The sequence below is a fragment of the Vipera berus genome (assembly GCF_964194415.1).
Source record: "Vipera berus genome assembly, chromosome: Z".
NCBI lineage: Eukaryota > Metazoa > Chordata > Lepidosauria > Squamata > Viperidae > Vipera > Vipera berus.
In genome coordinates, this window is record NC_138205.1 from 74,485,879 (window position 1) to 74,498,924 (window position 13,046).

Genomic DNA, 13,046 nt, shown 5'->3' on the forward strand with positions numbered 1-13,046 from the left:
CACCCACACTGTCACGAACATAAAGCCTTCGCAAAACATCCCAACACCTAGCAGCAGACTCCTCACCACGAATATGGACAAGCTGCTGGTCATTCAGTGTTAGTCCAATAATGCAAAGAGCTTTCTCATTGCTTCGTTTAAAGTTGTCTAACTTCTTTGCATCCTCTTCGTCATCTGGATCCCAAGCAGTAGTATCTGGTGGGTTATTTACAACAGCCCATAGTCCTTCCTTGCGCAAAAGCAAGCAGCATTTTGTGGACCAGGAAACATAGTTTGTCCCATCCAACCGGGTTATCCAGGAGATGCCTGACAACAGTTCCTGTGCCATTTTACACCAAATACAAACTCAGCTAGGAATACTGTGTGTACTAACTCTCAGTACAGGCCTGGGCCCATAACCAGTGTTATGGAATTTATTGTGCAGAGGTCTCCTTGTGCTACCAAAGAGTTGCACAGACAAGGAAGGGCACTGAGAGCAGTAAAAATCACACACAGAAATACACTGAGTTCTAAAAGCAAAAAGTATTTTACTTTGAGGTGGTGTAAAAACAAAAATGCACAGTCAAAAATAAACAGTCCAAGTCATACACAATAGCAACAGTCCAAGGAGTAATCCAAACTACAAAGTCTTCTTACCGGTCCAGAGGTCAATACACAGTTCAGGTTTACAACAGTAGTAAACCAACAGCAGAGCAAAAACAGTAACAGTAGAAAGCAGTGAATTCAGAGAGAGAGAGAAGCTATGTTCCTAGCTTCCTCTTATGGCCATGAGAACACTTACACACCCATTGGCCAATTAACCTCTTAAAGACATAACAACATGGTTAATATATTTTCAACCCAACATTGTAGGCTAGCACCATATGCCTAACAACCTATATAAAAGATACCTGGGAGTCAGAAATCTTGCTGATAGGGGATCAAATACTTATTTCACTCATTAAAATGCAAATCAATTTATGACTTTTTTGAACTACATTTTTTCTGGATTTTTTTTTGTAATTCTGTCTCTCACTGTTAAAATAACCCTACCACTGCAATTATAGACTGATCATTTCTTTGTCAGTAGGAAAATGTACAGAATCAACAGGGGATCAAATAATTTTTCCCCTGTAGTTTATTCTGAAAGGGCTAATTTTGAAACAGAGGTACTATCTGAGATTTGCTGATAAAACACGAATGAAGGCAGATGATTTTTTTTCTATGTAATCTTCCTTTAATGAGGTGGCAGAACCAAGTTGAATTTAGAATTTAAATATATTAACAATTTTATTTCACTTTGGTAGCATAAAATCATTACAAGACTGATGGATATAGAAATATTTAGTCAAGAAGGAACAAAGCTGCTTGAAAAAGTTGATAGTTTTTTATGACTAAATTTTTCCTGCATACCCCAAAATATGCATTATTTAATTCTAAATTATGCAGATCATACATGGTATGGAAAATAATTTCTTCTTTGAAAGCGCTACTGTTGATGACTCCCTATTCAAACAGAAATGGGATTGGTGTGAATGTAATAAGCAAAGGCATAAACATATCTTCACTCAAAAAAGTAAACACATCATTTTTATTTTACAAAATTCAAATCACCCATTATTCTAACCAGAGGAATATAAATACCCAGGCAAAAGAGTTTTGCAATTATTCCATTGGGCTTGAAGAACTAAAACAGTTTATTTTCATGTATTCTGAGTAAAATCTCTCTCAGCATAGGACTATTTAATAAGAGTTTTAACAATATTTTAATTCAGCAATCTTTACTAGTGAGAATTCTGTGATACTGTGTCATAAAAAGATAACCCTATTCTTTAAGCTTCAGACCCTTTGTGGTAAGGATTACAAATAAAATGGTTACATTCAGACTTAAAGGAAAAATTAAAGGTACAAGTACAGACTGGGCGAGATCTGGCTTAAAAACAGTGAGAGGGACCTCGGAGTCCTCGTGGACGATCACTTGACCATGAGCCAGCAGTGTGCAGCAGCCACCAAAAAAGCTAATACAGTTCTGGGTTGTATAAACAGAGGCATAGAATCAAGATCACGCAATGTATTAGTATTGCTTTATAAAACTCTAGTTAAGACCACACCTGGAATACTGAAGCCAATTTTGGTCATCATACCCCCAAAAAGATGTTGAGAGTTTGGAAAAAATTCAGAGAAGAGCAACTAAGATGATCAAAGGCGTGGAAACTAAAACATACAAAAAACGGCTGCAGGAGTTGGGTCTGGCTAGTCTAAAGAAAAGAAGAAATAGCGGAGTAGCAGTATTCCAGTACTTGAGGGGCTGCCACAAAGAAGATGGGGTCATGTTATTCACCAAAGCACCAGAGGGCAGGACAAGAAACAATGGTTAGAAACTGAACAAAGAGAGAAGCAACCTAGAATTAAGGAGAAACTTCCTGACAGTTAGAACAATTAATCAGTGGAACAACCTGCCTCCAGAAATCGTGGGTGCTTCATCACTGGATATTTTTAAGAAGAGGCTAGATAGTCACTTGTGGTATAGGTTCTCCTGCTTAAGCGGGGGGGGGGGGGGCTGGACTAGAAGACCTCCAAGGTCCCTTCCAGCTCTATTCTGTTCTATTTCTATTTTTAACATTTAGAACAGATGCACTGAAATCAGTGGAAAGGTTAGTCATAATGAAGTTAAATTTAATCAATTTCAGCTAGTTTACTCCAGAGGTTTTAACTATGACTAAATCTAGATTAATCCAGTAAAGGCAGAAATTGGTTGATTAGATTGCAAGGGCAGTTGAGATGAACTTTGTGCAGAACACTGAAGTATTATGTCTCATAGTAGCACAACACCATGCCACCCATAGTTTATGCACAATCAATTTAGTTTCTAAAAAGTCACTTTCAGAATATAAAATCCATTCAGGAGACATTCAACTTTTGGGATGGTACATGATAGGCTAAATTAGTCGTGGGTATATTAGTGATCAATAATTTTTAACAGGGAAAAAGTCTTTCAGTCAATATAAGCTGGTCATATCCTACTCCCTGGATTTTTTCTTTGGCTCTCTCTTTCTAGATCCTCCTAGACAATTACGAAGTATTTTGTAACTGTTTAAGCTCACAGATCTAAATATTCCAGAACTTACCTGGCTCTACTGTTGCAGCAAGGAGGGCATGGAGATATGAGCCAAACTGGGCTCGAATCCACTCATCCCCTCCTTCCCAGCCAGTGCCATCCAGGAAGACGTCATCCCTGTTTTCAGTCACATGCTTCACTAAGAAATCTGCAAATCTCAGGTCAGCTGTTGTAGGATTTAAGACTTTCCTCAGGTCTGGGTCATGGATTTGGACAAGAGCTTCCTCAATCTGATGGAAAACAATTCAAAGTGAAAAAACTTTGGGGTAGTGATGTTGGTTGAAACAACACAAACTGTACTGATAAACATAGGCAAATTATTTCCATCTTACCAAAAACTACACTGTAATTAATATCTAGTGCTATGTTGTTGGACAGAAATACATACATACATAATGTAATGTAAATGTTTATGTTGGCTTCTGAATTTAATAGTATATGCAATCATTTGTACCTATTTATTTTTTTCCAATTTCTAAAAGTAAGCAAACTTTCCTTTTCATTTTGTATGGAAAGATTGCAGAATGCATCAGGAATTTCATTATAGTCTGTGCAACCTGATTCTCCTGTGCTCACAATCCAATTTTATCAAACCAAGAAGTGGAAAGCTAATGGTAATGTAAAAGCTCTCAAGAAATAGTAACTATCGAGAGATTTAACTATTCAATGATTTACAAGGAGTTATGAAAGCTTACTTCAAGAGACAATACACAGGTTTGTAATGTGCTCCTAATACAATCCTTTTTTAGGTCCATTAGTTTAATTTCGGTATTTCAACAGTGACTAAATGCAGTCTTGAAAATATTTTTTTAAACATGTTCACTATTATTGATAAATTTATCCACAAAGAGAATCTTATGTACGCGTGTATGCATTCATGTACAAACACACTTAAAAACACATAAGGAAGTCTATCATTTGTCTGCCATGTGATTATAAAAATGACATCTTTCCAAAATGTCAAAATTATTTTTTATAAAAATCTTTTTAATTAGGACCTTATAATACATAATTTGTCTTTTGCTCCATGAGGTAATTACTATAAGAAACTATAAAGAAAAGGATACGTACCTCTACAATAGCATCACTCAGATGTTTCTGCTGATGGAAGAGGATATTGGTGGCTCCTGCAACAAAACCGCGGATTGTTACATCAGAAAGAAGGTGGTGCTGTTGCAGCGCCATGTATGGCAAGCAAAGGTATCCCTAAAATAAAGAAAAATATTAATTATGGATGAAATTATAATTTAGAAATACAAAAGGACTAATTTTAATGTGTAATATAAAAGAAATGATAATAATTTACTGCATTGGCCATCAATTATTTACCACTCTGGAATTTTTGTTTTAAAGAAACACAACAGATGATTGTCCCAAAGATGCTTTTTCATGAAAGATGCTTTTTCCACAAGGCAACTGGACTTTCTTGCTTTTCTTTGAGGACGTTTCGCTTCTCATCCAAGAAGCTTCTTCAGCTCTGACTGAAATGGTGGGGAATAGAAAGATTTATACTCCTGCAGACAGCTGGTCATTTCCATTCTTTTAGAGAGTTGTTAACTACCTGGAGGCTTATCTGTATCTTCAGGTTCACCTGAGTTGCACAAATGTGTGTGGAGCCTTCTTGGAACTGCTGAAAGGGCTGTGTTGTAGACTGGAGATAGATGATGTTGTATCCCTCCCCCTCTGTTGAGAGAGAGATGTTCAAATTTGACATAAGATGGCCTCTTTGAACCCTCTTTCAAGCCAGCGGTCCTCTCTGTCCAAAATGTGGACTTTGCTATCTTCAAAAGAGTGGCCTTTGTCTTTTAAATGCAGATGGACTGGTAAATATTGTCCTGATGGGTTTGTTCTCCCATGTTGTGCCATGCATTTATGAAGTGGTTGTTTTGTTTCTGCAATGTACAGATCTGCACATGACTCACTGCATTGTACTGCATATGTCACACTGCTCAGTTTGTGTCTGGATGTTTTATCCTTGGGGTGGACAAGCTTCTGCCTTAGTGTATTCTTGGGTTTGAAGTGTGCTGTTGGCTGAAGATCCTCCTGAGGTTTTCCGATATTTCTGCAACGTATGGAATGACAACATTGCTTCATTTATTTTCTGGAGGAGCTCCTGCTGGGTCCTTTTTGAGATTGGATGAAGGTCTACTTGGGATAGCCACAATTAGTTATTTTTCTTTCCCATCTTTGCTGGTTTCTTTACTGCTGGCAAGGCAGGGCTAGCTGGGAAGCCTGACAGTTGATGAGTGAGTTCTAAAGGGAGGGAGCCCTTGGGGACATATCAGAATGGGCAGCTGGGCTGAACTTTCCTCATGGTCCACAAGTCCCTTGGTTCCCCCTCTCTCCAACAAAAGTGGCAAACAGTTCTGTATATTAGTTTAGGAAGAGACGGCAGCGGAGGAGGATTCACTGGCTATCTTCTAAGGATCACGAGTGGAGGGAAAATGGCACAAGTCTACATTATATGTGGAAAGAAGAATGAACTAATAGGTCATGGGTGGTCTAGTCTGAAATAAAAGAGAGGAGTTTCTTCTGTTTTGCTCCGTGACTATGGAATATACTTCTCCAGGAGCTATGTTGGTCCCTATTCTCTCTAAATTTAAACAGCAACCAAGATAGAATTTTTAAAAATGAGTTTTCAGTTGTTAATTGTTTATACAGATGTAATATATTGTGAAAGGACTGACACGTTATTTTGTTTTTCATTTATTGATACCATGTTTCTCCAAAAATAAGACTGGGTCTTATATTTATTTTTGCTCTAAAAGACCCATTAGGACTTATTTTTTTTGGGGGGGGCAGAGTTGCCCCATTGCGCTCTGCAGGCTAGGAAGTGTGCACCTCCCCTGATCTGTGCGGCTTTGGTGGGTGTCTGGCAGGTGGAGGCTGGTGGCCATGGGGAGTGTCCAGTAGGCCAGTGCTGCCATGAGATGAGACAGATAGTAGAGGGAGCTGTGCCATGTGCACCCAAGCTGGGTGATGCATGCCTTCCCTGCCCTGTGTAACTTTGGTGGGTGTCTGGAAAGTGGAGGGAGGTGGCCACATAGCACGTGTGGCAGGCCACTGCCACTGCTACAAGGTGAGGTGAGGCTGGTGGGTGGTGGTGGAACTGTCTCCCTCTGCCTGCCAGACACCCACTGAAGCTGCAGAGGGCAGGGGTGCCACAGGCCACCCGGCTTGCAGGGTGCATGAGGCAGGTTCAGCAGCAGGTAGTCGGACTGGCAGAAGACCACCGTGTTGCACACGGCCAGCTTCTCGTGCTGGGAGAGCGCCCAGTGGAGGCTGCTGGGCAGCAGCAGGGGATTGGCAACAGGCTGGGGCAGGCGGAAGGTGAAGCGGCAGCAGTGGTCGGTGGTAGAAAATCTGCAGGTGACGTAGAGGCCAAAGGCAGTCAGGGGCAATCTCACATCTGCCTCATAAATCTGTCACAAGAGTTGCAGTGCCCACCAAGGCCAGGGCACAAAGAATGCAGGGTTCAGCCCGTAGCCCAGCACCTGCAGCACCAGGTAAGCATGCAGGCCAGCACTCAGCAGCCTGATGGTGGCGGTGGGTGAGGTGGCATCAGTATGTAGTCTTGCTGGCGGCCGCTGGTGTAAAAACCCTGGCAGGCCAGTGATGGGGGTGCTCTGGAGGTTGTAGATCTGGGCTGACTTCCCTCGTGCCAGGCAGCCCAGCAGGCAGGGTGGGCAGAGGATGGGATGCGGTGAGAGCTTGGCCCGTGAGCACTGCAAGAGCAGCAGCAAGGCGGTGGCCAGAGCCAAGGTCAGGCAGGGCAGCAGCAGATCACACAGCAGCTGCACAGCCAGCGTGGGGAATTGCTCCGGCCACTCCTCATTGTGGGGCTTATTTTTGGGATAGGATGTATATTATGAGGAGCCTGAAAAGTCATGCTAGGGCTTATTTTCTGGCTGGGTCTTATTTTCAGGGAAACATGGTAGTTAAGTAGCATACTAAAATTAAATAGAAATATATGACAACAGAACATATACCTACCCATATCAACAACTACATAAGCCTCAGCATACCTAACCACTGTGGCTACTGATACTTGAGGATCAGCAACATCTGAGGAGTCATAAATTTGCCATTTCCTTTCTGTTTGGTAGCAAAGGTTTAATATATCTGCCACAGAAAAACTTGACAATGCAGAGTAATACGGTTGAAAGCCCAATAACCATGTCTTTTAGAAATTAGTATTGGACTTAAGGACTAGATGTACAGAGGTACTCAAATGCAATAGGAGTGCTACAAGAAGATGAATGTTCCAACATATATACGTGTCTGTGTGTGTGTGTGTGTGTGTGTGTGTGTGTGTATGTATATGCATGTATGTGTATGTATGTGTGTGTATGTTCCTACAACAATCCCTACTTTGCAATTACTCATATTGAGAAAGACTTTCAAATGGTAATGAAGACTTAAGCATGGAAAAAAATCACTCTAAATCATTATGGACTGTATTAGAGGGAAAATATTTACAAATCTGGATATCAGCATATCTTCCTTCCTTGGTACTGTCCCAACTTGCCTACTTCATTCTTATTTCTGATGATCATACTACTACCATCACTACCGAATTCTTGACAAGCTAATCTATATTAAGTAGAGTCAATGCTTGTTGGATTTTCTATAAAACAGGTGTTTTTTTAAGCAATTCAAGTAATCACTTTCTGTAGGATGTAGAAATCATAGCACTCTTATATGTAAAGCACATTGCAATAGTCTAAGCATGAGATGACTAGTGACTGAGTGGAGGGACTTCTGATCCAGGAAAGTGTGCAATTGGTGCATAACAATGAAGTTACACAAAGGCTCTTCAAGCCACAATTGCTAGAGCTGCAAATCCGGAAGAATTCTCAGATTGGGCATGAAGTGTGTCTGGGGTAGCGCAATCCCATCCAGAACTAAAGATGTTAAATTCTTGGAAGCTTCACATACTTAAAGCCACTCAGTCTTACCAGGGTTCAGCTGAAATCTATTCTCTCCCTTCCAGATTTCCATAGCCTCCAAGCACCGCAAATGGGCAGCAACAGCATCAATTGGGTCACCCAGCGTACTGATGGTACCTCATCCCATGGTGGCAAATGATTTCACCCAGTGATTTCATGTAGTTGTTAAAAGAAGTGGAGAGACTACAAGACCTACAGCATGCCACAAAGGAGCAGCTGAGGACTGAACCTTTCACTCCCTATCAACACCAGTTGGGACTGGTCTTGGAGAAAGGAGCTAAACCAAAGCTAAACCAGCCAAGACTTTGTCAGCCACTTCCGAACACCTTTAAACAAGATGAGCGGCACATAAATCACTCTCTCACTCACTCAAATAAATAAATAAATCCCACAGCTGGCCCAAAAGGATACCATAGTCAAAAGATCAAAGATGGGTGCACCATCTTTATCCTGCTATCGCCAGAGATCATCCACAAGTTCACCATAACTGGGCCTGAAATCTTACTAGAAGCGATCCAGATAATCTGTTTCACCCAGGATCCTCTGAAGGTGCCAAGCAACCAACTTCTCTACCACCTTTCCTAAAAAGGAGGTGGAAGCTGTCCAGACAGGTGGGATTAAGAGATAGTTTTTAAAGGAGGGGTTGAATCAGGGCCTCTTTAAAGAGTCTTAGAAACATCCCTTCCTGCAGTGAAGAATTAGTGCCTGAACCCACCTATCCTGGAGGCTTTCACCAACCAGAAGGGATAGCGATCTAATTGACAGGTGGCTACACTGACAGCATGATAACCTAGTTCAGGGGTAGGCAACCTCGGCTCTTTTATGACTCATGGACTTCAACTCCCACAATTCCTGAGTCAGCTATGCATCTATGCATCTCTTTATTCCTGAAAAATGTTAAAAACAGCACTTGGTAACCAAATATTTGCCATCCTTTATACTACAAAATTTACCTTGGTGAAGACAGCTAATGGCATACCATACAGATCTTCTTCCAAACCAGAAATAAGTCCAGGTACAAGGACTGTGTGTCCTGTATTAGGCTGAGGCTGAATAGTAATTGGAACGCTTTTGGAAATCACTGATTCCTGCAGAAGAAATTCAGTCTGTTCTGCTACTGAAGTAATTTCACATTCTCCTTCTTTCAAGTTAGGGTCCTCTAGGAGTTTGGGATCTAAAGTTTCCCAGTCACTTTCAGAAGATTCTGGAGAAGTGTGTGAAGGTTGCAAGTACTGTCCATGATCCTGGGAGACATGAAATTCACAGGGTTGATGCTCAACTTGAAATAAAGGTACATCTGCTCTCTGAGTATCTCTTTCTTGGTTGCTTGATAATTTTTTGCCTTCCCCAACTGTGTCAAAATTAGCATTTGAAAGTGTCAGAGCAGACAAAGAAACACAGTAACTGGAAGGAGGAGAAACTTCTTGTCCAACTTCCTCTGATGTGCTTTTTCTTGGTCGGTACTGTGAGCAATCAGTAAGACCATGTTCTATCATACCTGGAATTTATTTAAAAAATATATAAATGTGGTTAATAGATTCTATACAGGACCAATCACCAATTTATATTGGAAACTATGCTAAGATGAAAACTACAGTTAATTGCCAAATACAACACACCCATGATTCTTTCTAGTCTTTCAGTTATTTTTTCAATGAAGAAAATAACTATTGGTGTAACTGAGTAGATGTAAGGGAGTTTGGAGATAACTTTAATGAAGGAACATAAGAATTTTTATAAGAAAGCAAACAATAATCCTGTCTTTATTCTGATTGGCTTAGAAGAGGACATATGGTAACTTTCAAGTTAGATGCCAGGTTTTCGAGTTTAAGTATGGTAGAACAGGGCTTTTCAACCTTTTCACCCATTGTACCACTTTTAGGATATGGCAACATCCGAGTACCACCAGTCGCCTAGCAAGGTGTCAAAAACTTGATGAAAAAAAAAGGGAAAAAGTGATGAAGTACAGGTAGTCCTCGACTTACAAAGTTCGCTTAGTGACTGTTTGAAATTACAATGGCACTGAAAAAAGTGCCCCCCAAGCCATAGCCGAGCAAGACACCTGCCTGCCTGCCCGCCCGGCGGCACTCTTCCTCCTGTCCGAGGTTTTCATTGTTGTGAGGATTTCTGTTGAGGATTGGCAGCGGGGGTGGGGAGGGGGGGTGTTTGGTTTTTATTTCCCCCATCTGCAGGGTGGTTGCAGCAGGTTTTGGTCACTTCACATGACCCTGGGACACTGTGACTGTCATAAATATGAATCAGTTGCCAAGCATCTGAATGTAAATCACAAGACCCTGGAGATGCTGCAACATTCCAGCTGATCGGCACTTGTTCTGGGCTCAGCAGAAGCGCCGGGATCAATGCCGAGCTCCAGCTAATCCTGGCACTTCCACTGACCCCTGACAGCTCTGCAGCTCCAGCCATCTCTCACTCAGGCTTGTGCGGTGCTGCTACCGGTTCAGCTCATTCCCCCACTACTTTTCTAGGATGGTTGTGTACCACCTGCCAGGTGCCAATGTACCACAGGTGGTACCCGTACCACTGGTTGAAAAGCCCTGCGGTAGAGTTCCAGAAATCCTTGTGCTATCTATACCATGATTTAGCCTGCCTTGAAGGGTTGACAGCAGCTGTCACAAATTCCTCAAATTTTCCACTTATATAGAATTTTCAAGTATTTCCTTTGGCTCCTAACAATGATTCTAGCACTAACCCCATGATTGAAGTTATTGTTACAAGGTTAGCAACAAAGATTCTATTACCGTATATACTTGAGTATAAGCCGAATTTTTCAGCCCACTTTTTGGGCTGAAAAATTCCACTTCGGCTTATACTCCAGTCAACAAAAAAAACTTACCGAGGACTTGTGCGCGGCCGAGGCTTTGGTGCTTCCGGGATCGCCCGCACCTCTCCCAAGCCACCGCCGTCCGAGACCTGCCGAAGTTTGGGGAGGTTTGGGGAGGTGCGCGCGCACCTCCCCAAACTCCGCGCCTTGCCTGCCTGCTTCTTTCCGCAGCGGAAAGAAGCAGGCAGGCAGGGCGCGGAGGAACGGAGACTTGCCGACGTTTGGGGAGGTTTGGGCGCCTCCCCAAACCTCGGCAGGTCTCCGTTCCTCCGCGCAGACCTGCCGACGTTTGGGGAGGTTTGGGCGCCTCCCCAAACCTCCCCAAACGTCGGCAGGTCTCCGTTCCTCCTGCCGACCTTTGGGGAGGTTTGGGCGCCTCCCCAAACGTCCCCAAACCTCGGCAGGTCTCCGTTCCTGTTTGGGGAGGTTTGGGCGCCTCCCCAAACGTCCCCAAACCTCGGCAGGTCTCCGTTCCTCCGCGCAGACCTGCCGACCTTTGGGGAGGTTTGGGCGCCTCCCCAAACGTCCCCAAACCTCGGCAGGTCTCCGTTCCTGTTTGGGGAGGTTTGGGCGCCTCCCCAAACCTCCCCAAACCTCGGCAGGTCTCCGTTCCTCCGCGCAGACCTGCCGACCTTTGGGGAGGTTTGGGCGCCTCCCCAAACGTCCCCAAACCTCGGCAGGTCTCCGTTCCTGTTTGGGGAGGTTTGGGCGCCTCCCCAAACGTCCCCAAACCTCGGCAGGTCTCCGTTCCTCCGCGCAGACCTGCCGACCTTTGGGGAGGTTTGGGCGCCTCCCCAAACCTCCCCAAACCTCGGCAGGTCTCCGTTCTTCCTGCCGACCTTTGGGGAGGTTTGGGCGCCTCCCCAAACCTCCCCAAACGTCGGCAGGTCTGCGCGGAGGAACGGAGACCTGCCGAGGTTTGGGGAGGTTTGGGGAGGCGCCCAAACCTCCCCAAACAGGAACGGAGACCTGCCGAGGTTTGGGGAGGTTTGGGGAGGCGCCCAAACCTCCCCAAAGGTCGGCAGGTCTGCGCGGAGGAACGGAGACCTGCCGAGGTTTGGGGAGGTTTGGGGAGGCGCCCAAACCTCCCCAAACAGGAACGGAGACCTGCCGAGGTTTGGGGACGTTTGGGGAGGCGCCCAAACCTCCCCAAAGGTCGGCAGGTCTGCGCGGAGGAACGGAGACCTGCCGAGGTTTGGGGAGGTTTGGGGAGGCGCCCAAACCTCCCCAAACAGGAACGGAGACCTGCCGAGGTTTGGGGACGTTTGGGGAGGCGCCCAAACCTCCCCAAAGGTCGGCAGGTCTGCGCGGAGGAACGGAGACCTGCCGAGGTTTGGGGAGGTTTGGGGAGGCGCCCAAACCTCCCCAAACAGGAACGGAGACCTGCCGAGGTTTGGGGACGTTTGGGGAGGCGCCCAAACCTCCCCAAAGGTCGGCAGGTCTGCGCGGAGGAACGGAGACCTGCCGAGGTTTGGGGACGTTTGGGGAGGCGCCCAAACCTCCCCAAACAGGAACGGAGACCTGCCGAGGTTTGGGGACGTTTGGGGAGGCGCCCAAACCTCCCCAAAGGTCGGCAGGTCTGCGCGGAGGAACGGAGACCTGCCGAGGTTTGGGGAGGTTTGGGGAGGCGCCCAAACCTCCCCAAACAGGAACGGAGACCTGCCGAGGTTTGGGGAGGTTTGGGGAGGCGCCCAAACCTCCCCAAACGTCGGCAGGTCTGCGCGGAGGAACGGAGACCTGCCGAGGTTTGGGGAGGTTTGGGGAGGCGCCCAAACCTCCCCAAACAGGAACGGAGACCTGCCGAGGTTTGGGGACGTTTGGGGAGGCGCCCAAACCTCCCCAAAGGTCGGCAGGTCTGCGCGGAGGAACGGAGACCTGCCGAGGTTTGGGGAGGCGCCCAAACCTCCCCAAAGGTCGGCAGGAGGAACGGAGACTTGCCGAGGTTTGGGGAGGTTTGGGGAGGCGCCCAAACCTCCCCAAAGGTCGGCAGGAGGAACGGAGACCTGCCGACGTTTGGGGAGGTTTGGGGAGGCGCCCAAACCTCCCCAAAGGTCGGCAGGAGGAACGGAGACCTGCCGACGTTTGGGGAGGTTTGGGGAGGCGCCCAAACCTCCCCAAAGGTCGGCAGGAGGAACGGAGACCTGCCGACGAGCCGCGG

At 45.3% G+C, this 13,046-nt stretch overlaps 1 protein-coding gene and 1 long non-coding RNA gene across 4 annotated transcripts in view; one reads left to right on the forward strand and one right to left on the reverse strand.

The window, feature by feature from the left end:
- AVL9 (AVL9 cell migration associated) overlaps positions 1-13,046 on the reverse strand; it is a 63,883-nt gene that overhangs the window by 19,788 nt on the left and 31,049 nt on the right. For 2 of the 3 annotated variants that reach the window (XM_081344421.1, XM_081344422.1), the window contains 3 exons: positions 9,000-9,544; positions 4,169-4,303; positions 3,108-3,327 (listed from right to left, as the gene is read on the reverse strand). In XM_081344421.1, coding sequence (XP_081200547.1) covers positions 3,108-3,327; positions 4,169-4,303; positions 9,000-9,544 — 900 coding nt within the window. The remainder of the gene's footprint in view (positions 1-3,107; positions 3,328-4,168; positions 4,304-8,999; positions 9,545-13,046) is intronic. The other variant, XM_081344423.1, reaches the window with a different exon arrangement.
- On the forward strand, positions 3,382-8,986 carry LOC308677751. Its single transcript, XR_014028561.1, has 3 exons — positions 3,382-3,811; positions 4,130-4,297; positions 8,091-8,986. It is a non-coding gene; the product is annotated as an uncharacterized lncRNA (long non-coding RNA).